This window comes from Rhagoletis zephyria, unplaced genomic scaffold (genome assembly GCF_001687245.7).
Source record: "Rhagoletis zephyria isolate East Lansing unplaced genomic scaffold, Rhagoletis_zephyria_1.1 Rzeph_scaffold_00385, whole genome shotgun sequence".
Lineage (NCBI taxonomy): Eukaryota > Metazoa > Arthropoda > Insecta > Diptera > Tephritidae > Rhagoletis > Rhagoletis zephyria.
Genome location: NW_016157469.1, coordinates 28,607 through 54,651, shown reverse-complemented (window position 1 = coordinate 54,651; position 26,045 = coordinate 28,607). Strand labels below are relative to the sequence as shown.

General features: G+C 36.3%; 3 protein-coding genes across 9 annotated transcripts; 1 reads left to right on the top strand and 2 right to left on the bottom strand.

Annotated features, from left to right (window-relative positions):
• Nucleotides 1-1,244: 1,244 nt before the first annotated feature.
• Gclm (Glutamate-cysteine ligase modifier subunit) lies at nucleotides 1,245-2,898 on the bottom strand. The gene is made up of 2 exons (XM_017611270.1): nucleotides 2,763-2,898; nucleotides 1,245-2,705 (listed from the first exon to the last, which is right to left on the bottom strand). The coding sequence occupies exon 2, from the start codon at nucleotides 2,682-2,684 to the stop codon at nucleotides 1,887-1,889; it is 798 nt and encodes a 265-aa protein (XP_017466759.1). The 5' UTR covers nucleotides 2,685-2,705; nucleotides 2,763-2,898; the 3' UTR covers nucleotides 1,245-1,886.
• Nucleotides 2,899-7,064: 4,166 nt separating this feature from the next.
• On the top strand, nucleotides 7,065-11,352 carry LOC108359409 (guanine deaminase-like). 7 transcript variants are annotated; one of them, XM_017611264.1, is made up of 8 exons: nucleotides 7,065-7,203; nucleotides 7,277-7,402; nucleotides 9,107-9,370; nucleotides 9,731-9,885; nucleotides 9,956-10,127; nucleotides 10,292-10,393; nucleotides 10,537-10,702; nucleotides 10,779-11,352. In XM_017611264.1, exons 2-8 carry the CDS (start codon nucleotides 7,304-7,306, stop codon nucleotides 11,198-11,200), a joined length of 1,380 nt encoding a protein of 459 aa, XP_017466753.1. In that variant the 5' UTR covers nucleotides 7,065-7,203; nucleotides 7,277-7,303; the 3' UTR covers nucleotides 11,201-11,352. The 7 variants fall into 7 exon arrangements, with proteins under 7 accessions (XP_017466753.1, XP_017466750.1, XP_017466752.1 ...); XM_017611261.1 differs by having other exon boundaries at nucleotides 7,264-7,402; XM_017611263.1 differs by having other exon boundaries at nucleotides 7,065-7,207.
• A 7,837-nt stretch (nucleotides 11,353-19,189) lies between these two features.
• Nucleotides 19,190-25,657, bottom strand: LOC108359408 (cyclin-G-associated kinase-like). Its single transcript, XM_017611258.1, has 13 exons — nucleotides 25,303-25,657; nucleotides 24,007-24,243; nucleotides 23,814-23,944; nucleotides 23,620-23,745; nucleotides 23,324-23,549; nucleotides 22,154-23,270; nucleotides 21,702-22,084; nucleotides 21,513-21,643; nucleotides 21,203-21,404; nucleotides 20,867-21,102; nucleotides 20,240-20,806; nucleotides 20,021-20,182; nucleotides 19,190-19,958 (listed from the first exon to the last, which is right to left on the bottom strand). The coding sequence occupies exons 1-13, from the start codon at nucleotides 25,490-25,492 to the stop codon at nucleotides 19,848-19,850; spliced, it is 3,819 nt and encodes a 1,272-aa protein (XP_017466747.1). The 5' UTR covers nucleotides 25,493-25,657; the 3' UTR covers nucleotides 19,190-19,847.
• Nucleotides 25,658-26,045: the final 388 nt, after the last annotated feature.

The window sequence follows — 26,045 nt, the reverse complement described above, 5'->3', positions numbered from 1 at the left end:
CGATGTAGAGGCTTATAATTCGATGAAATGCATAATAAACAACGGAGTGAATTTTGAATTTTTTGTTAGTAACCTTTCCATACTAAGGAAACGATATGTAGATTAGAGGTTTACGCCGACAGGCTTTGCGGCGGCGGCGTGGTCAGCTTGAAAAAGAATCGGCGGCGGCGGCGACGCCGGCGCGTCTGAAAACGCCGGCGCTACTGCCCATTAGGTAGATTCAAAATAGACATAAAGCTACTAATCTTATCATGTCATCTCGTCAGCGTTAGGCATTGGCCATGCCAATTCAGATTGTAATTGTATTTAATTAATTCATTGAATTAGTTTTAAATTAAAATCACGTTACTTTCTACTTGAATTAAAATGTTGAGTGTCTGCTGCTGATGGATGGGCAAACAGAAGAAAGTCCGACGTATATAAATAAATACATCTCTATGTTCTCTACAAATCCGTATATGTATACTACTGAAATTTAAAGAAATAAAAAAATTTAAAATGTTAAGTTATTGGGGTAATTTATGTCGCTATCAAAATTTTTTTGCAATAATCTTATCATCCGTTATGTTAAATTACGGAGTTGTTACGATTCTTTGCGGGTCATATGTATATTGAAAACAAGGTTTGGTCAACTTCCACCAGAACGGGCCTTTCTGGCCACTTATAGGTAGCTAAAATATCCACTAAAATATTAAGCGCCAAATTTTTGTAAGGAGAACTGAATGTAATGAAAAATAATAGTAATTTTTACGAAAAATGGGGACTTTAACCCTGTGTAGAAGACATTGCGATGCGCGGGAGCAAACGCCTCCTGGGATTTGACCACCACTTGGGAACAGGGCTTCCAACTATACTTAGCTATGAAGTGCCATATTGAGGATAAAAAAGTGCCAAAATGTGCCAAATAGAAAAATATAACGTGTTACCTATGTTTTTTCTGAGTTACGCTTTTTTGGAAATGTTCAGTGGCCCAAATTATGCGAAATAACTCCTTTAAAAATTTAATCCTCTTTTCGTAAAATAGTGTCTTTATACGAGTAGTATTTAGTTCCTTCAAACGATGTATTTTAATGTGCATACATCATGAAAATTTTGTACAAAATTCCTTAGGCGCCGAACGCCGCCGCCGCCGCCGCCGCGCCGATATTTACGTAACTCGGCGGCGTATACCTCTAATGTAGATAGACATTTACATAAATATGTATATTACTGTTTTTAGGAGGGAAAAGCAAACAAAAACTTGGTCCAATTAAAAATTTTTTATTGTTTCATTTTAGTTAAAATCCAAACATAAAACCCATTCGAAAACTAATACAATTTAACAATTTATTTATTATAAAATTGTTTCTGTTTATGTACACTTTTTAAGACATTTGATCTTTTGAGTTAGTTCGTTAGCCTGTAAGCGCACATTACATGATCACATCACCCCAATATAGCTTTAGTTACATTAAATTACTTCCTATAAATTTATATGCTTTTGGGTTGTTTTTTAGCATACCCGCAATAAAAGTACAAAAAAGGTTATATATAAATGTAAATTAGACAATCGTGTATAACAATATGTAAGTACAATGTTGGGATTCGCAAGCTACTCCTTCCGTATATTTTCATATATGTATACATATTATGTATATCTTAATTTTTATGATGCATTGTGTATTATAGTTTGCAGTGATAAAGCTTGGGCGCTGATCCTATAAGGCCATCTATTCCCTTTACTACATTTTTGATTTTTTGTTAATGATATTAACGGCGGAGCCATACCACTAACGCAGCCACTTTGACGGAATTACACTTCCTTCTTGCCAGCAACACACACACACATTTAACTCCTACTATTGCATTCCACCCGCTTCGGTTGCTTTTGCAATAAGTTACAGATTTCAGACGACTGCACTTTTATTCGTTTGATCATGTTTGCTAGCGCCGAGAATATAGCCCTTTGCGGTAATAACACCACGACAACGCACATGAACTTGATAGCGCAGTGCCCAATCTACCTGGTAATCGGGAACAATAAACTGGTCATCGGGCAACAACACTTCTGGATCGCTGTGTGTCAGCAGCTGAATATCATGCTTGGTACAATAGTCTTTCAAAGCCGGTGGTACCACACAACAGGATTCTAAATTTATTTGTGCTATCGTCGGATGAACAATGGCAGATGCATTCAATTGCCCCAATTCTTCTATGTCCAAATCGGCAACACCCAATTGAATTATTTGTTTTTGCTGTGCAAATTTTTCCAGTGATGCCCAAAGCTGTCTTAATTGATATACTTTTTCATTACTATTCTTTTGTACACTCTCATTTTTTGCATGATATGCAAGCACTAAATTGTCCACGTGCTCTACCTTGAGTACCTGCAGCAGTGTGCTTATCGCTTGTTCAATATACACACTGGAATTTTTGTTTAAAAATAGTTTCGCACCAATACTAATTTCTGAGCGGTCGTTTTCAGTTAACTTCTGCTTTAATTCTTCTGTCGCTCGTAGTACACGACCATCCGCTTCGATTAATTCAACTTCTGCAGCCGCTTTTTGGCATTGTAAGGTCAAACGCAAGCCGTGCAGGACCTCCTCCGTCGACTTTCCACCTAATTGGTTGTTCATGTTAAGAATATTTCCAGTACTAATAATGACATTGTGAAATTTGTCATTTGATGTAATCGCTGGAATCATTGTGACCACTGAATCTGTTATCTATGGATAATTAGTCAGAGTATGTAGGTTTATATTGTATGTGAAATACGCGTTTGCCTGCTCTTGCTTTGTTGTTCCAAGGTATGCCTCGCTGAATCGTCTATACTTTGAAACACACGTTTATGCTTTTTATATGCGGATACAATCGTTAATTTGATATAACGAGATGAATAACAACAAAATTCAATAGTTTTACACAGCAAATGAAAAAATCAAATGAACCAAGACGAATGACAACCGGAACTGTCAAAGTCAAGTACTAAAAGGTAGGGCTGCCAGGCAGTATTGCCGCGAAAATTTTTAGTGGTATCCAAATTTCTTTTAAAAAAGGGCAAAAGAGTGCTAAAAAAGTCGTTGTGGCTAAAATTGGTAGCTAAAATTTTTTTACTTACATATTCATAAACAAGTATACACGCAAACATTCCCTACATGAAAAGGACATTTTAGACTGACCGATTCTCAAAACGTTCAAACAAAACCAATACACATGAAAAACACTGTAAAAATTTCCCCACAATTTGAAGGCACCCTGCAAAAATCGTTGGACCATGTGACCTATTTGTGGTATTTTGGAGTACTTACAAAAATGCTCCTGTGTCATGTTGTAGCGGACCAACTCGAGTCTCTGCACCATTTTATTGTTACCCCGATCACTGCACGTGTTTTAACGAAATGTGATTGAAGTTGAGCATTTGAAAGCACATTTTCATCACGGTGGAGAGAATACAGAGGTGGTGCCAAGGCACATTAAACAGGTAGTATCAGTAGAGTAAAAACAACATTTGCGTGTATTTTGTTGTTGCTTCTGGTATCGAAAGTGTCAAAAACTGTTCTAAATTTTTTCTTCTAAATCAAAGCGTGCCATGTGAAATACAACAAATTATAAAAAATAAAAACTTGAAATTGGAAGAAATAAAAATTGATGCACCTTTCTTTCCTAGTAAATTTGTTTGCTTCTCGAAGCATTGATCCATCTTTTGCAAGGCCCCGTAATCAGTGTTTGTGCTGCTGAGTTGCACGAACGTTCCAAAAACTGCTATTCAATCGCTTGTTTTGTATGGAAAAAGGTTTCACATGAAAATGGATTTTAACAATTCAGAATTTTTGTGAGAAAAAATTAAAAATATTTGACATTTTCGAGACCAAATAATTTGAAAATAAATCAAATCAGCTGCTCTACTGATACTACCTGTTCAATGTACCTTGGGTGGTGCCGATGACGATACCGCTACTCGGCTCTCAGTGATTTTGACAGAATCAGCTGTTTTGGTGACGTCATAGTAGAGAAGACAGCAGTAGTGATGTGCTGAGGCAATACTTTTAAGTACCGTTACTTTTAAGTAATACTCTCGATACTCGGTACCGAAACATTTAGGTTTCGAATAAAAGCGCACATAGGCCAAAAATATGGAAAAAACGCCTAACAAAACCCGAATGTAAGAGCCAATAGAGCTTTTTTACTGATTCAAATGAAAGATGTATATATGTCGGTTCGATGCCATAATACAGAGAAACCCTTACTTGTTTGAAGCATTTTTGTTCCAGCTGAATCGGACGATATCATTTTTGTAGGCCTGGGACAGATTCTGTAACCAGTTAACGACAATTTTCGAATCGGTATCGGTTTTGTCGACGTTTGATATCAAATATTTGTAAGTCAACAAGTGCGATATCGATCCGAAACTTGTCGCTAACTGGCTACAGAATCTCTCCCCTGAAAGGCTTCTTCATCCGTCAAAGTATTTTTCTTGAACCTTGGATCGACTAAGGTTAAAACTGATAAAATAATATTTTTCTGTGGCGATAAGTTCAAGTGTTTTAGCCGATATCATATAAACTAGTAATGAAAGTTTTTTCTAAACCTGAAATGCATATAATGGCGAGGGTTTAATGTAAATAATCGGTATCGGATACCGAAATCTTTTTTAAGTATTGGGTACCGAGTATTGGGGACAATTCAGCACATCACTAGTCGCCCTCTTTCTCGCCGCTCTCAGTTGTCAACTCTACGATGACGTCACTCTAAAATTACTCTCACGAATTCTGCTGCAATCGGCGCAATCTTGTATTCTATCATTCTTGGCAGAGATGGAGTATATGGTCCTGCCCTAGGACATCGCAATGTTAATTGGACCATATTTTTTATAAGAATTGTGGTTAATTTTGGAGTACTCCGTGGCCCTTAGGGAGTACTCTTTACATGCATGCATGGAGTAGTCGCGATTTTTGCAGGGTACGTAATTTTATGTGGAGTTTTTGCTTTTCTTGAGAGCTGCATACAGGCCTTTATGGTTAAAAGAATTCTAGTTTTTTATTGAATTTTTGGTTTAAAATTTATTTTTTCCTTTTCAGTAGGGTTTTTGCACATTTTCTTCTGCGTGAGAATTGATCGTAATATATACGGATCTAAATAAGAGACTGGAACACGCATGAACCAAAAATACAAGATCACGTAAGAACGCGACGTTGTATTTGTAACTGGTTTTGAGAAAAAAGTTTGCGAAAGCGGGTTCGTCAGCTGAGCGTTTGTTTACATCACGAGCACCACTATTTTACACTTTTATTCAAGTAAAGAAGAGTTAATTCAACATGACAACACATTTTAAAGCATTTTGTTGCATCATTTTACCTAAATTGTGCGTTTAAAGTGGCTGACAATAATTTTGGCTAATTTTGATTTTCGTTGTTTTTGCTTTGTACTTTGTTTACTTACTGAAACAAGATGGCGTAGAACCCGCTAAAAAAATCGACTTTTTTCACTCTCTTGTTCTTACGTGATCTTGTGTCTTTCGTTCATGTGGAACACGGCTGTTTGTCAAAAGCATACGATTTCGAACTCGCGTAAATGCAAGAATGATAGAATACAAGATTGCGCCGATCAGAGATCATTTTTGAGAATAACTTTTGTGGGACGTCACACTGGCGCAATTGCGAGATAGAAATGCCAAAACGTGAGCAAAAATGGAAGAAGAAAAAATGTTGCAAGGAAAACGTGAACAAGTTGCACAGTGTGACGTCATGCAAACAACGATTCTGTCAAATTCGTTAAGAGAGGAATAGCGGTCCGAGATCGGCGCAACCTTTGTATTCTCTCAATCGTGGAGTAAATGTACATTTGCTAAATGCTATAAGCCCTGTATGCAGCTCTCAAGAAAACGGTAAAGAAAAAATTGCAATTATTTCGCGTGTGTGTCCAAGGAATTTTGACATTATAGCATGAACGCTCATGAACCAAAAAGACAAGATCACGCGGGCTGGAGACTAGCCCGTTAGAATCGCATTCAGGAAAACAGTTGAACGATTTTGACATTAGCCGTTTGTTTACATTTCTTCGTTGTTTACAATTTGGGGGTGGCTTTTTACTGCAATTTTCTTCATTTTCGCTTGTGACAACGTGTGTACACAAAAGATAAAGAATAATTTAACCAAACGGCATGATTTATAGAAGAATTAGCATAATAAAAATGATTTTTCATGCGTTCAACAATTTCGCGGTTTTCTCCGTTCTCTTCGTTGTTTACTTCTTACAACAAAGATGGCGTCGAGATTTCGGCAGCTAGTAAATAACTTTTTTCGTTCTTTCCTTCCCGCGTGATCTTGAGTCTTTCGTTCATGATGAACGCTCTTCGAAAACATATGTTCGAAAGTGCTAAATGTTGCATTTCAAATGCAACATTTAGCACTTTCGAACATATGTTTTCGAAGAGCGTTCATGCTATAGCATTTAGCAAATGTACATTTACGCGAGTTCGAAATCGTATGCTTTTGAGAAACAGCCGTGTTCCAGTCTCTTATTTAGATGCGTATATATTACGATCAATTCTCACGCAGAAGATAATGTGCAAAAACCCTACTGAAAAGGAAAAAATAAATTTCAAACCAAAAATTCACTACAAAAACTTAAATTGTTTTAACCATAACCGAACATTTGTTTGTGTATATATTCATTTGTCGGTGCTGTCAATTAAAATTTCCTCACTTAATTATGAAACAAACCAAACAGAGTTGATCACAAATTGATCCAGATTTCTATCAGCATCAAATCGATGTTGAATTTGCTTAACTTTTCTTTATCCAAATATGTAATGCAAAATAAAAGAAATCTCGATCGGCGATCACTGAAACGCAGCTAGCAACTGTATACTCGAAAAAGCAATGTTGCCACTTTTTCTCTTTAAACCATGTTCGAATCGTGGAAATTTTGGAAGATCACAGGGTTGCTTTTAGCATTTAGATCCTTAATGCAAAAATGGAGTTGCATTTAGTTGCATTTAGGTGACGAATTTTGTATGGATAAATGTACATTTAGAGTAGCATTTAGAGCTAAATGCGCTAAATGTGCTTTTACGCGTAAGCAAAAACAGCCTATTAGCCCATATGCATATACACATGTATATACAACTGAGTGCAATCATTTCTTATCTTTTAAGTACATGTACTATCTACAGAGGACATATGCAACAACTGGAAAGCTCTCTACCATATTTACAAATAGGCAGTCAGTAATCTGCATTACACGAGCTGAACGTGGATCTGTTATAAGTTTGATTTATAATAGTTTATATCAACAGGTGTTCTTACCTCTTCAAAGGTTGAAAATGGCTAAAGTTTTCTTTGGAAAAATTATACATACGAAATCTCTTAATGAATTTGAGGTTTTTCCGAGCGGATTTGTTGCAGTGGACCAGCAAGGCCAAGTAAGTACAAATGCAATTATCGCTTATTTATTTATTACTATGAATAGGTACTAGTATGCGCCATGATTGTTTAGTTTTGTCTACAACAGGCTTGCCCAGCGCAAGGCACTTGCCTATAGAATTCTGCCAGCGCAGGGCACTTGCTTATGGAGTTCTGCCGTCGTTGGGCATTCCTGGGCTACAACATATCGATACCTGTGTGGAAGATCGACCCATCTCGGCAGCCAGTTCGAAAACGCCCTATCTCAGAAAACTTTTCAAGAACGCCCTACTTCAGAATTTGATTGAAAAACGCCCTATTTGAGAATTCGGTTAAAAAACGTCCTATCTCAAATAAGAATATAATAGGGCAGTTCATGAAAATTTGTAAATGCCTCGTAACCATGTAAACCCCGAAAGCTTACTTTATTTTGTATGGAAATTCGGTTTATTTATGAGACTTACGCGGTTACAAGGCATTTACGAGTTTCCATGAATACCCATACTAACAAGTAACTTTTAAGCAAAAACAAAACCGACTTCAATTCTCATAAAAATTTAGGATTATCGTTAATTTCTTAACGATCCAGTTATCGGATCTAAGCAAAATTAGTATGGGACCACTCTTGAGATCACCTTTCCGATGAAAAAAGAATTATCGAAATCTGTTAACATGGTCTAAAGTTATGCGGTAACATATACATATGTATACATAGATACATAAAAAATAAAATATTCCGACGAACTGATAACCTCCTCCTTTTTTGAAGTCGGTTAAAAATTTGCTGAGATAGGGCGTTTATGAATCGGCAGCGGATATAGGGCGTTTATTAACCGAATTCTGAAATAGGGCGTTCTTCAAAAGTTTTGAAACAGGTTCAGCTGTCGATATGTATGTACATTTATTAAAACTTACCCGCTGAAGTTGTTTCGGCCGTTGATAATATCCTAGTAGCGTAAATCGTCACTAATGAGGATTTAGTGACATGTTCGCACTTGCTGTGAATCCAAAACGACATATAGTTGACAATGACCTTGGTAACCATGTCATACAGATGTTTCCTATTAAAGACTTCTAACTCGACTTCTCGTTCCCACGACAGTCGTGTCTACGTAACCGGAACGAGCCAGATTTATATCTGGCCAAGGGCTGTCACTCCAGCAACACTTCCCAAAAACTCTTTGGGGATTTGTATGCTGTTACAACAACAACAACATCAACAACAACAGAAAATGTCTAGTAGCGGTCACTTTTAGAAAAGTCCAGCGGGCTGTGAATAATTCTAAGGAACTCGTTGAACAAATCTAATGAGGAGTAGTGGTGATCTCCGAAAGAGCAGCTATGACTACTACCCTGTGTAAATCTGTGTTCGTATGGAATAGTAGCTTATGTCGGGAAACAGGCTTTAGTATAATGCGGCATTCCTTTTATTCTTTAAACGATAAGGAATTTTTTGATGAGGTTTAATAATATTATTGCCTTGCTAGTATCGCAACTATTTCTTGCACATTTATTTGCCTAAAGTTCTTCAACGGCTCGACACAAGTGAGTCATTCGAATCGTATGCTGCGAATGCCGCATTATACTAAAGCCTTTCGACATAAGCTACTATTAAATACGAACACAGAAATTATTGAAGTTTTTCCACAACATTTTTCATTAGAAACGGCCTCAAGCTCAATAAAATTGTTGAATGAAACAGTTATATTTTTGAAAATTCTTAGATCGCTGGTATAGGAAACGAGAGCGACTACTGCGAGTGGCTTGCCCAAAACGCCGGTTTTAAGGGTACAAGTGAGGAAAATCTCACTTCAGACCAGTTTGTTATGCCTGGTTTTGTGGACTGCCATATTCATGCGCCTCAGGTAGCACAAATCGGACTTGGGTTAGATATGCCCTTATTGGACTGGCTGAATACATATACGTTCCCGTTGGAGGCGAAATATGATGATCAAGATTTTGCAGCGAATGTGTACACTAAAGTTGTGGTAAGTATACATACATATCTCTATCTATCTCTCATTTTTGCTTCTTTACAGAGTAGTTAAAAATGTAATAAAATCTAAAGTTATTCAATTGTAATTTTCGTAAAAACATTGGTTTTTAATAAACACTGAAACTAATTTATTGATGTGATAGTTGGTTTTAGTTTATATTAGGTCCTTAGTGAGTATTCTACCGATTTCCTTATATATTAAGGTAACGATATGTATATAGTATACACTATACCTAGTTTATGGTTTCATATGCAATAAAACTAACTTTAGATAGAGAATTGATAAGAATCAACGCGTATAATAAAAGCTTTTGGTAAATTATTCAATGTTTTTTTTTCATTCCCCACTTAGGAAAACACAATTAGAGCAGGTACCACTCTCGCGTCTTACTTTGGTAGCAATAACAAAGATAGTACTTTAATACTATCCAAGCAGGCAATGCGACAGGGCCAACGAGCATTAGTTGGCAAAGTTTGCTCGAATCGCAACAGCCCCGACTTTTATGTGTATGTATAATTAACAATCACAATCTAAACCAAAGAGTTCTGTATGCGATATATATATATTTTTTTTCAGTGAAACCACGGAAACATCAGCAGCGAATACAGAGGAATTTGTCAATGAGATAAAAAAACTAAAGACAGATTTGGTAAAGCCTATAATAACACCAAGATTTGCATTGAGCTGCACAAAGGAATTAATGGTAAAACTGGGTGAAATAGCACGCAGAAATGATTTGCATATTCAGGTAAATAATGATATTGTATGAATACTGTTCATCTGTGGTAGGTGATCACGTTTCTAGACTGCGGTACGTTAAGATGCTATTGTTGTCACCTAAGTTGTTAAGATTGTTTGCTCATATTAAATCTTTAAATGTTTTTATTTTAATATGTTTACCCGATTTTCTAGAGCCACATTAGCGAAAATTTGGCGGAAATTGAATATGTCAAATCGATCTACAATTCATGCTATGCAGAGGCATATGATAATGCGGGTTTGTTGACACCGAAGGTAGGTATCTAATCCCAAAACTCTGAGAGGGCATGCAAATTAGTAAAAATACAAAATAAAAATGCAAATTAGTAAAAATACAATTAGCAAATACAAAAAAATTCAAGCAAATCATTAAATGTGCTTGTGTATGTTCATTTTAGACTGTTATGGCGCATGCTGTACATCTAGAGGATGCGGAAGTCGCGCTTTTTCGTGAGCGCGGTACTTCGGTTGCCCATTGCCCGTCCTCTAATACAAACTTATCTTCAGGTTTCTGTGATGTGATGCGACTAATAAAAAACGGCGTTAAAGTTGGTTTAGGCACAGGTGCTACCTTTCGACTTTCTACCCAATAAAATTAAATTTTATCTATGTATGTATGTACATGTGTTTTGTGATGCAGACGTATCGGGTGGAAATTCGATGTCCATAAAAGATGCCATATTGCGTGCTTTGGATGTTTCCCACCATCTGGAATTTGTGAAGAAGCAGGAGATCAAAGGCAGTGGTCGCCTAAATGCTCAAGATAATGAATATCGACCACTCAACTACAAACAAGCTATATTCTTGGCAACACTTGGTGGCGCTGAAGCACTGGCGTTGGGCGATGTTACTGGAAATTTCATGGTGGGTAAAGATTTCGATGCATTGATTGTCGATACGAGCAAATATCCGTTGTGGAACTATGTTACTGTTGATGCAGAAAAATCTAGCGAAGCTCAACTGCTGGAAATGGTGCAAAAATTTATTTATGTTGGCGATGATCGTAATATTATAAGTGTTTACGTCGCAGGCAAACAAATAAAAAAATTTTATAGAAATTAATTCACTAAATACTTGTGAAAGAACTTGTTAAAAAAACTCCATGATTTTTTTTTTACTTTCAATTTAATTTTATTATTTTTTACTATATACAGCGCCACATAAATATGAATAGGTAATAATAAAATGATTGCATAAGCTATTTTCTATACATAGATATCCAAATTTCACTTTTCCACCATATATGGTGGTCTGAGCAGGAGCAATATTTGTGTGCAGTCGTTTACAAATATTTACATACATACAAATTGTTAACATGTTCACATATAGGTTTCTTTCTTGTAAATAATTGGTTATTTTATCATCACTTATAGTTTTTTATCCATACTTTATAGAATTTATTTGAGTAAAAATATAAAGAAGTATATTGCTTTAATAAGAGACTAAAGTGTGGGCTCTTTTAACTACATATCGACTGCTGAGTGGAAGATCGACCTATCTCGGCAGTCAGTTCGAAAACGCCCTATCTCAAACAACTTTTCAAGAACGCCCTATTTCAGAATTTTATTGAAAAACACTATCTCAGAATTTGGTTGACGAACGCTCTATTTCAGAATTCGATTCAAAAATGCCCTATCTCACTTCAAAATGTATTGAAAATGTGCTGATATAGGGCGTTTTTGAATCGGCAGCTGAGATACGGCGTTTTTGAAACGTATTCTGAAATAGAGCGTTCTTGAACCAAATTCGGAAATTCGACGTTTTTAAAAAGTTTTTTGAGATAAGGCGTTTTCGAACTGGCTGCCGAAATAAGTCGATCTTCCACTCAGCAGTCGATATGTATGTATAAAAAATTTCTTTTAATTAAATATGAATTTTTTGGAATGATGCATAAAGACATAATATTGATTTCATTTAATAATGTAGGTTTAAATGTTTCACGTACCTCAATCAGCGGTTTGCATATGTATGCGATTTTACAAAATGGTTTAGTTCTAAAAACTGCAAAAACAAAAAAAAAATATCCTCATAGAAATATTGAAAATTTAGGAAAAGTTGGCCAATTATGATTCTTCGCGGTTCGTTCCGATTTAAATGAATATACTTGCTAATATTTTTTGCTGCGTAACAATTTTTCAATTATCCACTCTTCTCATTGGCAAAAGTACAATGCAGATAAACGTATACATACATATATGTATTTAAGATGCGCACGTGTCGTGATTTTTGCATGACAGAGCGTGATTCACGCGTGATCATACATTTGCGTGAGACAATTTCATGAACTCATGCGTGAGCGCGAGTCGAGGTCAAATCACGGAAATAAATTTTTATGAAGTAGTACCAAGTTGCATTCACATACTGACATATCTACTAAAATTATTATTTTTTAAGCATTAGATTAAGTTTTGGTAAAATGTCAATAAAAAAATTACAGATGTTGAACAGAGCTTGCTTACCGGCCGTCTTCACGTGCTGGAAAATCTCTCTTGCTTGACGACGCATGGCGAGAAACCGCACGTGTAGACCGCAAAAAGTACGAAGCATGCTTTTTCTCGCATACCGAGCGGTATGCGAGCTCTCGCTTGCTTCCAACTGTCATTTTTGTTGTTTGACAGCTATGTTCTCATTACGCAGAATTCTTCAGAGTAGCAACATCGTTTATTTTGGAGGCAAATACAAATTTATAGGCAGCCATTTTTCATTTGAAAATAGTATACATCTCTTTATGCAGATTTTCTAATTTTCTCAAACTTTTAAGAGCCTGCAAGGCTTGAACCTTCTTGTTTGGCGACATTTTACAAATGAAAAAGTATGCTGTCAAATGCCCAGTCAACAAAACTCTATCTCGCTTGCGAGAGAAAAAAGCAGAACGCAAGCGAGATTTTCAAGCATGTGAAGACGGCCGGTTAGCCGCACCAATTGTAAAAATTTTGAATTATGAGCAAAGAAAATCTACATATTAAAAACTGCTTAAAAATATGTGACGCTAGATACATACATGCAAACCGATTGTGCCTAAAGGCGTTAAAACGTGATATGGAAATATTTTCGTTTGGTAGAGTGTGAGCGCACAGCAGAGCCATACCTACGGTGACCATCCGTCCTGTATTATACGGGACAGTCCTCTTTTTTGACCCAATGTCCTGGTATGTTATTTATTTTAAACGGACGCCAAATGTTCTGTATTTCTTTTTTAATCAGCCTCATTGCGTAAGTCGTAAATTAGGCTAAATTGTACGAATCGACAACATTGGCATTGTCTACTGTCGTGCTGAAATAAGTAAACGACGAAAATCGTCGCAAACTATACAGTGCTGCCAAGTATTTGCGTTTTAATACACTAGTCGAGTGGAAATTTTAGGCAATGACGTGAAATTTTCTATACGATTCGACTCTCGGAAAACTACTTGCATTCGACACGTCTCTCGCAATGAGGGTGAATGTCCTCAATTTTTTCCGTATTCGGTGTTTAGACGGTTTAACAGCTTATTAAAATGTCATGCCTATAAACGAGTTTTAAGTGATGTTGGTATATGATCATTATGCAATAATACAAGGTGTTATCAGTTGGCAACTTCTCGCTCTAATTCCGCTATATTGACTGCCTTACGTGAAACAGTGTTACTTCTTTAACTATTCTTTGCCCATTAATATAGTTGAAAGTTTTTAATTTTTTCTCAGTATACACACTTTGTTTTCTTAAAAAGGTATTTTATCTTATTTCATTTCATTTCATAACGAATATACTATAAAAAAGCAAATTTTGTTTAGGAGAAAATGTGAAATTTTATATTTTCCCCCCACATGGGGATTCATTTCTTCCCGTTTTTCTTCTCATTCTACTGAGCTAAGGTAGTGTCAAATTGAGCTGTCACAACTGATACCACCTTGTATTATTGGACCATGGTATATGATCGTAATTTTCCCCATAAACAGTTATTATTTTCTTATCTGAATGCCTATGATTCGAATCGAGGAATAAATACAGTGATCAAAATAGAAATTAGGACTCGACATTTTAGTATGTTTTCGCTATTCTTCCTTAGTTTATTTAATGTTTATTATTTATTTTATAAAAGTTGAACTCTGCTCCTAACAAAAAGCGTAGAATACCAAATTTCCAACTTTGTACAAAAACTATAAAAATTAATTCTGCAATGTTTCACTAAAATTGAATGTAATAAAAAAGAGCGAGTGAAAATTCTGCTCATTTGCTTATCTTTCAAAAAAATTATCGGACACCGCCACAAAAAAAAAACATTGCCAAAAATTAATGGTAAGCCTTGGCGACTTAAAATCGCACTTTATTATAATCAAATTTAACAAATTTTACGGGGTGAAAGGATACTGTTGCAGCGCTAATACATCTAGGATCGTTGAAGAAGGCTTTAAGATCTGTAAGCTGCTGTGGAAAAAATTTTCAAAATTATTTTTTGTCCCGTATTCAGCTCTCATAAATATGGTCACCGTAGCCATACAGTTATTGTCTCAAATAAACCGAGTTACTTGCTTATGTGTATGTACATATCTACAACCAGAAAAGGTACTGAAAGCTTGATTCGCCAGTTGTATAAAAAATTTTGCTAGCACTTCTGGCACGCAGCGGACGTTAGGCTGTTTTAAATAAAACAAGATCATTGAACCAAGTTTGGTAGAAATCAATAAAGCGGTTACCGAGATAGATCTTTGTAGTCATAAAGGGGGCGGTGAATTCGTAGAAGCCTATAACAGTCTTATTTATTGTTAAGCGATTGTTGAAAGTATTAACTTGGAGTGAATTGTATCCTCCTACTGATTTACCGCAGTTTTCGTGTTTTTGTAAAATACCGTAATAGCATTTTCCCACGGCATCCTGAATTACTTTATTCGCTCCCCCCAATTACGATCGCGAATTACCCCATTCCCACGGGCATATTCTTAATTCGACTTGACAGTTCTGTCTCTGTTTTGTTTTTGTTTTTCTTCGCTGAAAAATTTATGCAAAATTTAGTTTCTTCCTGAAAATTTATAAATTTCCGTATTAAATTAGGGATATACACATCTATAAACTTTAGTTTTCGTACTCAGAAAAAATGCAAGTTCTAATTTGTGAGCTAGCTTCGATAAATTTCCGATAAAAATTTGAGCCGACACCGATATGTTCGTAATTCGCATGGTAATTGTATCTGAATTACAAACAAATGAGGTAATTCGCTTTCAAAATTTTGTATGGCGAATTACGTAAATCGTAGGGTAATTGGAGTGCGCATTACGAATGAGAGAGAGAACTACGTAATTGGATTGCCGTATTATATGGAAGGTAGGCGTGGTTATGGCCCGATTTCAAAGATTTTCAACGGATTTCTTAGGTGGACCCTAAGCAAGGCTTGGGCAGGGTTTGGTAAGGATTAGTGAAGCGGCTACTGAGATACAGCATTTCAAAGTAAGTGGGCGGGGTCACGCCCATTTTCCAAAAATTGCATAATAATCGCCCTCATTGCGAAAGTCGTGTCAAAAGCAAGTAGTTTTTCGAGAGTCGATTCGTATCGAAAATTTCCACTCGACTAGTTTATGAAAACGGAAAAACATGGCAGCACTGTACAGTTTGCGAAGAGTTTCGTCGTTTATGCACAATTAATACAAATAGAATCGAGTAAGAATCTTATTTGTAGCAATTTGTATTTGCGCAAATATTTGTGTGATGTATTTTTCGCATTACTTATTTCAGCACAACAGTAGACAATTCCAATGTTTTCGAGTCGTAAAATGTAGCCTAATTTACGACTTGCGCAATGAGGCTGAATATTATTTCTTACCATAATTCTACTTCACATACTAATAATTTAGATTGAATATTTACTAAAATAGCGTTTCTAAAATACCGTTATATGGGAAGTGGGCGTGGTTACAGTCCGATTTCGCCCATTTTATATACCAACCTTCCTTGGGTAAAGAGCAACCTACATACCAAATTTCGTTGAGATATCTAAATTTTTGCTCGGGTTATCATGTACACGGACGGACGGACAGACAGACAGACATGGCTGACATTTATGTATACATTTGTCTATATCTATCTTGGTTCGTTTTGGCTGTTACAAACAACCGTTATGTGAACAAAATTATAATGCCCTTGTGCACATGTGCGCTCGGATATAAAAATAAACCATAATTTCTTCCTACTTATTGTAACCAAACCTCAAAAAGAATTAATAAACATTTTATATGTTACTTTGTTAATTTTTTAACAGCTTTAAGCATGATTCAATAATACAAGGTTGTGTAATTTGTGACAGCTAAAATTTGACACTCCTTTATCTAGATTTGTATTTTGGAAGTAGGAGAAAGGGGAAGAATGTGATCGCCTTTTGCGGAAACGGTAGTGGAAAGGTACTACAAAAAGTACGCAAAGTATACAATTAGAAGTAAAATGTGTATTATTTATTCTATGAGAATTTGCAATATATTTGGTGTTTTAATGGAAATACTAGACAATATATAAATATGTGCATTTTTGATTTAAGTTATTCATCATTTCCTGGAACCGACCGTTCAGCTATGCAAAAACGAAAACTGCAAATCAATAGAAGTTTTTATGCTTATTTCAACCATGCCAAAATTATTTGGCGTAAGTAAAAAAATCAAGACGTTCTAGAAGGTTAAAGTTCAGTTTTTAAATTTTGTAAATATTAATAATTTACGAACTGTAGGTATAACCGATAAAAAAAACGAATGACGCCACCATAAAGATATTTAATTTGTTTTTCAGCTGGTGTACATAATTTATAGCTTCTTGTATTTTTACACCAAAACCACTAAAAAACGAACAAATGTTATTTTTTCATGAAAAAATCTTTTTTGGAAAAAAACTGCATAATTAATGGTAAAGAAATTTATATTATTTAGAAAGTACATGTTATTAGCCCTGTTCGCGTACGCACTATCCAGTAAATCCAGTACTAATTTTACTGGTTTTTTACTGGATGTCGTTTTCGTGCGCAAAAACTTGCAAGAAACTAGCAAAAGAGGGGAAATTGAGAGGAAAAATGACAGCTGAACTTGCAAGTTTTATTGGATTTTTTACTGGATAAATTTTTACTAGCAACTAATTGCAAACAAATTAACCAGCTGTTCATAAAACTAGCAGCTTCTTGCTGGTTTTGCATTTTCGTACTTTCTTGCATATTTCACTCATTGGGAGTAAATATTGGCTTACTCTCTGAAATTTGGTTACTGGCAGAAGAAAACACAACTATTATCTTTAATTCGATATTACATATTTTATCATGATGTACTTTTGTGTTTCAACAATTCAGTCATAATAAAAATACAAATAAACAAAGCAAATAAACATCTTATATCTTCGTTATTTTTTGCCTGTGCCAAATAAATTTGGTATCGTTGTAATTAGCGTAAAAAGTTCTATCTATCGGCATTTTTGGTTATTTTATAGCTAAACGGTTACTATTCTACACTTGCACCCTCATTGCAAGAGTCGTATCGAATGTAAGTCGTTTTTCGAGAGTCGAATCGTATCGAAAATTTCACGTCATTGCCTAAAATTTCCATTCGACTAGTGTATTAAAACGGAAAAACTTGGCAGCACTGCGAAGTTTTCGACGATTTTCGTCGTTTACCTATTTCAGCACGACAGTAGGCAATGGCAATGTTGTCGGGTCGTACAATTTAGCCTAATTTACGTCTTGCGCAATGAGGCTGTTGTTCTAGAAAATTACGCAAACGAAGGTGATGCCAACGAATATTTAGTNTTTTTAAATTTTGTAAATATTAATAATTTACGAACTGTAGGTATAACCGATAAAAAAAACGAATGACGCCACCATAAAGATATTTAATTTGTTTTTCAGCTGGTGTACATAATTTATAGCTTCTTGTATTTTTACACCAAAACCACTAAAAAACGAACAAATGTTATTTTTTCATGAAAAAATCTTTTTTGGAAAAAAACTGCATAATTAATGGTAAAGAAATTTATATTATTTAGAAAGTACATGTTATTAGCCCTGTTCGCGTACGCACTATCCAGTAAATCCAGTACTAATTTTACTGGTTTTTTACTGGATGTCGTTTTCGTGCGCAAAAACTTGCAAGAAACTAGCAAAAGAGGGGAAATTGAGAGGAAAAATGACAGCTGAACTTGCAAGTTTTATTGGATTTTTTACTGGATAAATTTTTACTAGCAACTAATTGCAAACAAATTAACCAGCTGTTCATAAAACTAGCAGCTTCTTGCTGGTTTTGCATTTTCGTACTTTCTTGCATATTTCACTCATTGGGAGTAAATATTGGCTTACTCTCTGAAATTTGGTTACTGGCAGAAGAAAACACAACTATTATCTTTAATTCGATATTACATATTTTATCATGATGTACTTTTGTGTTTCAACAATTCAGTCATAATAAAAATACAAATAAACAAAGCAAATAAACATCTTATATCTTCGTTATTTTTTGCCTGTGCCAAATAAATTTGGTATCGTTGTAATTAGCGTAAAAAGTTCTATCTATCGGCATTTTTGGTTATTTTATAGCTAAACGGTTACTATTCTACACTTGCACCCTCATTGCAAGAGTCGTATCGAATGTAAGTCGTTTTTCGAGAGTCGAATCGTATCGAAAATTTCACGTCATTGCCTAAAATTTCCATTCGACTAGTGTATTAAAACGGAAAAACTTGGCAGCACTGCGAAGTTTTCGACGATTTTCGTCGTTTACCTATTTCAGCACGACAGTAGGCAATGGCAATGTTGTCGGGTCGTACAATTTAGCCTAATTTACGTCTTGCGCAATGAGGCTGTTGTTCTAGAAAATTACGCAAACGAAGGTGATGCCAACGAATATTTAGTATGACGAATTTTGGGTTTTACTACTAATATCACTAGAAACTGTAGAGTAAGCAACATTCTGCACAAGTAAAGGAGCCGATTTTATGTGTGGGAGCGAGAAGACTGTTTTATTACAAAACCTTTCTATTATTGAATCATGAGCTTTAAGCAAAAGGGTTTCATAAAAGCTTTTTTTTAGATCCATTAAAAAACGTAGCCAAACTTTTTGTTTTTCAAATAACATTTTTGAATCGAATGGGCAGAGCTCCTATTTTAGCAAAAAAATACAAACCAATTAAAATTTTTTAATACTGCTTGCCTTAGATATAGATCCTCGCGTTTATCATTAGCTAAATTCAACAACTAAAATTAAATACATCCAATCTCTTAAATTGAATTGAGTTTCATAAACGAACGACTGTCGTTCTAGCACTCAAGAGTATGGTGGGAATATTCCTTTTGATTTTTAATCAGTAGGGAAGGAAATAAGTTTATGTAAAAAAATTAACTATTTAAGGCATTTTCTTAGTAAAGCAATTAAGTAAATATATCAGACCATTTGAAAAAAGAATCAAATACATTGGCTATTATCTTTTAGAATTTTTGTTTCAAATAATATGTATGTATGTAGGTATACAAAAGAATACAACCGGTATAATATTACTATGCGAAACTTACAGTTAATGGCGTCTCGAATTACATATACCAGTCATTTAAAAGCTAGTTAATAAAAAAATTATACATACTCACATATCAACTATGTAATTGAATTGTACATATTCCTATTTTAACTAATTTATCCAAAGCAACTAAAGATTGGTTTTCCGCAGGACTGAAAGAAGGTATCATTACGCTGGGTAGTGCGTTTAAAATTTCACATTTTATGTGGTAAATAAATTTTGCTGCGTTGTGTCATTCTCAAAATCAGTCCATGCATTGTTTAGCTCAATAAATATTAATTTAGCTATGCTCTCATTTTCTGTGCCGTTGTGCTAAATAGAAATCATACGAAAATCAGCTAAAACACACAGTCTTAATGCACTATTTTTCTCACCTTATCTGGGTGTACAGCCAGACATGCACGTCTATAAGATTTTTTCACATCTGCCGGCGAAATGAGCGTAGACATTTCACATTTAGTCCATTTTGCATCCGTCCAAAGCACTGTGTGCATAGAACATAAGAGTGCTCTTATGTTGTTCTTTTTGCCTTCAGTCTATCAAATTATAATCAGGTAAAAAATTCCCCCACGAATTGAACAAAGTACACATACCCATTCTATGATTTTTACTTTTTCTGGATCCATTTCTTTAATGAGATCCTCCTTACGCATTTCGTTAATGGACCGCGGGCCTTGATTCATTTTACTGCCAAACCTATAGCCTTGTTCTCCTAGTATGTCGGCAAAAATGTCTGCATTTTTTGCTTGTGCGCCGGCGTTTTGCCCCGATTTAGGTGTGTCGAAATTCGATCGACTATAGTCTGGTCTATTCGACTGGGTAGTTGATCCCCCCGATGCAACAGTAGTTTGTGGTGATGGCCGATTTGTGTTTTGGCTTGAAGACGATGAAAATGTTGTAGGACCAGCTGCAAAGGATGCACCAAAACCCCCTACCCCACTTGGAGACGTTATATGATTCGGCGAGACAGTAGCAGCCGGTTGCTGTGACTGTGGTGTTCGCACACTGCTGGCGTTGTGTGTTGGACTCGAGAATTGTGTAGTATATGGGCTATTTCCGATGGGTGTAGCACCTGTTGATTTACTGCCTAACGTGTGTGGGTTGAAGTTGATATTGAGACCAGAGGCTAAATTGGCAATGTCAGCAAATGGATCTTTGGGCTGAAAAAATCCAATAGTAGCTAGTCATAAATATAACAAAAAAGTTACGTTTATACGAACATTTTGTGGTGATGGTTCCTTGCTGGGATTCGTGTTGAATGTAGGCACTGAGCCAAAGTAAGTACCAGTTGCTGAGGTTGGGGTTACTTTAGTCGTCGCTGAAGTGTTTACACTAGTTGGTGTCGGCTGGTGTACAGAGAAACTATTAAACTCCAGGTTGATTTTCGGCGCCGGTGAAGCAACTGAGCCGAAGATATCATCAAGGTTGGCATTTGAAGTAGGTTGTACATTAATTTCTAAAATATAAATTTAGGTCTCAATTCAGAACTTGGCAAGATATAAATTTGAATCGCCACCTTAAAGTCTAAGACTTTTTTGAATCTACCAAACCTTTACCTAAAATATCAGGTATTGGAGCCGAGCCGATGCCAGATGAATTATCATCCCCGAATGCTCCAAGCAAATCGAAACTAGCGTCACTCGTAGGCATAACCGTGGCTTGTGGATCTTGCACCGGCAGCTGGGGTTGGGGCTGGTTTAAATTAAGCAAGTCTATTGGTGGTGATGGTTGAGGTTGGATTCGAGGTACATCCTCTTGCTNAGGCATAACCGTGGCTTGTGGATCTTGCACCGGCAGCTGGGGTTGGGGCTGGTTTAAATTAAGCAAGTCTATTGGTGGTGATGGTTGAGGTTGGATTCGAGGTACATCCTCTTGCTTTATTTCGGTAACATCAGGTAAAATAGGCGTTGAATCAGAACGCAATAGTTTGGGTACATTATCTACCGAAGCAACTGACTTAACAGGCGTAGGTTTGTTAATGGAACTAGGTTTTGTCACTGTAGTAAGGAAAATAAATAAATTAATGAAATGGGCTGAAATACTATAGGGACTTGCCGAAATTATCCACCATTTCCTCGAATTCTAATTGTGAACTAAATATATGTTGTGCGTTTCTTATGGGCTTTGCTGGTAACCAAGGAGGATTCCTACTCGGCGGGCATTCGTTATCTGTGAAACTCAACGACAGCGAAACCGAAAAGTCATGAGGAACCTGATCGGCATCCGGTAAATCATCGAGATCATTCGAGGAAAATGTTATCAATGTTTCTTGTTCCGGTATGAAGCCCGTGTTGATTTGAAATTGACAAATCTTCAAACTCTGAGGACGCACCATGCCTTTAAGTGCATTCCGCGCATGATAAAGCACCACTATCAGATCTCCACAAACCGTTAGATTTATGGGCAACATAATTTTTCCCGGTCCTGCTAAATACAGCCTGAGAACGGTTGAATTTTTATTGTTAACATTGAGAAAAACCTTGAAATTCTAACAATCTCTTGCTCACCTCATCTTTTCGTAGTCCTGCAAAGTGCTGAGCACTAGTCGATCATTGCAGTAGACTTCCATGTAAATGCGAGATCCATCACGTGCTTTGGTCATACGGGGCACGGGTTGGCAACACAAAGATACTAAGTTGATACTTTTGTAATGCGGTAACAATGGTGTTGGACGCAAAACATCGCCAAAATAATATAAATAACGAAATTCCGATGGTCTAAGGTTAATGGGGTGACGTTTTACAGCGAAAACTTGGACAGCGTCTTCGGGTTCATGAATTAAGTTCGCATACATAAGAAGCGCGGCAACTATCGTTGCGGCAGAACAACCACCTGAGTCGTTCGTTTGTATAATAACAACAGATTTAGGATCCGCGGCTAAAAAGCTGTACATGTCTTCGACAACTGAAAACATGCCTTGCAAGCTGGGTGAATGCGCCTGCATGCAAATATATATAGAGCCAACTTCGACAGTACGCACAGGTGGTGGTAATCGAGGGCAGTTGCTTTGGCCAAAGTTATATATGCTCACTGTTTGAGGTGGAAAGCGACTTTCAATTGATAATCGCACATCCTCAATATTATTAGTTTTATAAGCAGATTCGAACCCTTCTGACGGACAAGGCATCACAAGAATACGCGATGTTATATAGCTGATATCTAAGTCAGTTCGCGCGATAGTTTGTTGCATCGTTTGCATTACCTTAGATGAAGTATCTTTAAGGTTTTTTAGAAAACTTCCTGCCCCACCGCGCAACGACGAAAACAAACTACTATTAGAAGTGACAGTATTTCCCGATTGTGCACTTGTCGGATTATTGTTTTGATGTTGGTTCGCTTGATGAATACTGACTGGCTGCGAATTTGGTCCTGATGGGTCATCCAAATAAAACATCGATTTACCCATGTTCTCTACAACTCCAGATGCTGGTGTGCCATTGCCACCACTAAGGTGAGGTGTATTTGTACCGTTCACGGGAGTACTGGGCTGGGGAGATTCTATAGGCTTACCGCGTAATTCAAGACCACTTTTCAGCGACCAATTTTTTGTTTCCGCTATAGATGCCAGACGTTCTAGAACCGTCGATATATTAAAGCGATGCGCTGGATTCACAGTTAGACACCCTAAAGAGCGAACTAAGTTTATAATCTCAAATTAATATACTTTATATTATTACCTTTGATTATTTCATGAAAACAGTGAAAACGAGGATCGGTAGGTAAAATATAGTTCCCATTTACGATCCGCAATTTAGCTGAATCTTCAAAAGGATGTTTTTGAAAACATAAAGCATATAATACGCAACCCAAAGCCCAAACATCCACCTTTATACCAATTTCATAATTTGACCAGGTGTCCAACATTTCAGGTGCACGATACATTGGTGTTGTAACAGAGCTGAGCTGGAATGTGAGTGGAAACCCAATGCATATTAACCATTTATATTAAAAATTAATTAATTACAGTATGCACCTTATCCTCCAGAAGATTTCGTTGTTTAGCTCCCCAATCAACAGTCGGGGCATATGTGTCTTTAGTTGCTGATCCAAAGTCACAAAGTTTAAGTAGTTTATCATTTCCAATTAGAAAGTTTTCAATCTGCCAAAATTAAAATGAAAATCAATTAACCATAACCTGCATGCAGACTCTTGGATTTATTCGCTTACCTTAATATCGCGATGTGTCATAGGTGGAGACTGACTGTGCATATGAGCCACTGCTCGACAGGCTTGGTAGAAAACACGTAGCACCAAAGCAGGTTCTAGTGATGCATTCAAGCAATCTATAAGCGATCCTCCTTTTTGTTTGAAAATGTACGGAAATGAAATTTAAGCTTATTTTGTTGAGAGTTCATTTTACCATTACAAAGCTCCGTTAATAGCAAGTATTCAGCACGCTGTTGAGGTCCAGTTGTTTTATCAACAAATGCTGCTCCAACAAATGCAACAATATTTGGATGACCAGAAAGCTGTTTGTGTGTGTTAATTTCATTAATGATAGCATTGCAAGCTTGCTTATCAGTGCCAATGAGACGTTTGAGGGCGTATTCTTTTCCCGTCTGAACATCTTGAGCGACATATACAAATGCAAAACCGCCTGCAATTAAATACAAAATAATACAAGTTTGAGAATGCCGAGGAAAACTTGATAAGAATCATTAGTGATAACAGATAAAAAGAAACTTATTAAATTTTATATGCATTGGGACTACCTATTCCTATGATTATGTGTATTGTTTACGGGTATTTCAATTATTTTAATTTATGGAAAAATCAGTCCAAAATTATTCCAAATTAAAAAATTTGGGAGATCTTTAGCAATTTGTACAACGATTTAGGGGTGGGGCGGAGGGGGAGGGCGTGGCTCCCCAAAACCCCCTAAACGAAAGAGGATGAACGCCGCTTTATGAAAAGTCACCCCTCAACCCCGTCCTTCTTCCCCCCCTAAAGAACCATTGGGAGCTGTTTGAAAACATGGGAAATTTGGATTTTTCCCAAAACGATTATAACCCTCACTACTACTTTCTCTGTTGCCCAAGAAGAGGGGCTGAACACCTGAAGAAAAGGGGCTGAACAACTTTTGCAGAAAACAGCTTTCTGCGTAGACGGCCTCGGGCGCGCTTAGGGATTATAACCCTCACTAAGTAGAATTCTTCTTTATGTTTTGCTAAAGAAGAGGGACTGAACACCTTTTGTAGAGATATTTCGTGGAAATTTTTTTTTGACAGCTCAGCTCGGAAACTTGCAAGAAATACCATATTTCCAACCGACATTATTAATAAATTAGCGCACAGATATAGTAAATTTTATTTTTGTAATAAAGCGTGAACTGTTGTCTACAAGTGTGTGTAAAAGGTTTTTGATTCGATTCACGCGTTTGGGCGTTGTACAAATTCAGAGTACCCAAAAATTTAAATATATCAGATACATAAGTCCGAGGAGTTGCAGTAAAAGTACCTACTTGACTAGTTTATATTGTTACTAATATAAATTTATTTAATAAAAGGATTTTATTTTTATTTTCATTGCATTAGCTGTCGAGGTGCAGGAATGGTTTGCACTATTGATTTTTCGTTGTCGCTCAGATTATTCATAGGTGGCAAAATACCAGTAATATTGCAAACACCCAATCTGGGGGGCAGTAGAAGATGCTTACCTTCTGCAATAACACGCTTTACACCGAGCTTTTGACCTGCTACCTCAACAACTTGGCCACAGAACTCGTTTGTCGTTATGTTTTCACTAGGAGACACGCTGCCAGAATTTCCAAGGACAGAATCTGCCACTGTATTCGGGTTTGGGGCTGTATTGAAGTAGCCCATTGCAGATTTAAAGAATTCACTCATTTTATATTACGCGAACTTTTTGCTCTAGTCAACAATAATGCCCGCGTTCTCCTTCGAATTAATTTTTTAAATTGCTTTGCACAGAATTTTCAGAAAACTTCACTTTTTAACAATACTTGTGTTTTTCAAAGAAGACCAAGGGAAATTACGCCATGACAGCGCAACAACAATAAAAACACGAAATCAAATGGATTTGCCGTTGCCACCCTATTACAGAAACTTTACCAGCCAAGAACAGTGATGAAATTGATAGTACAATTGCACTTTTTTGGTTAGTTTGGATCCCAAAAGGTCACTGGCGCATATTCATAGTCATATTTAGTACTCAACTAAGTCGAAACTTTTCTAATACTAGGTTCACATATAAGTAGATTATCCTCATTTTCGAGCTTAACACCCTAATCTGTAATTATAACAAGAGATTAGCCATATAAAATTCGTCCCTTGTTAATCTGTAATTATAAAATAATCTCAGATTTAACCGATAACTTTTCGGTGTCCATCCTAGTTTTATCGATTGTTTTTGCGAAAGAGAAGAGAAACGCCAAATGTA

Excerpts from the sequence above, each read along its gene's own strand:
- Gclm (XM_017611270.1), bottom strand. The coding sequence starts at position 2,684 with ATGATTCCAGCGATTACATCAAATGACAAATTTCACAATGTCATTATT.
- LOC108359409 (XM_017611260.1), top strand. The coding sequence starts at position 7,083 with ATGCATATACACATGTATATACAACTGAGTGCAATCATTTCTTATCTT. Across the intron at positions 9,371-9,730 it reads ATGTGTACACTAAAGTTGTG|GAAAACACAATTAGAGCAGG; the intron begins GTAAGTATACAT and ends TTCCCCACTTAG. Across the intron at positions 10,128-10,291 it reads GAAATGATTTGCATATTCAG|AGCCACATTAGCGAAAATTT; the intron begins GTAAATAATGAT and ends CCGATTTTCTAG.
- LOC108359408 (XM_017611258.1), bottom strand. The coding sequence starts at position 25,492 with ATGAGTGAATTCTTTAAATCTGCAATGGGCTACTTCAATACAGCCCCA. Across the intron at positions 22,085-22,153 it reads CAGGACTACGAAAAGATGAG|GCTGTATTTAGCAGGACCGG; the intron begins GTGAGCAAGAGA and ends AACCGTTCTCAG. Across the intron at positions 21,103-21,202 it reads TCCAATACCTGATATTTTAG|AAATTAATGTACAACCTACT; the intron begins GTAAAGGTTTGG and ends TTTATATTTTAG.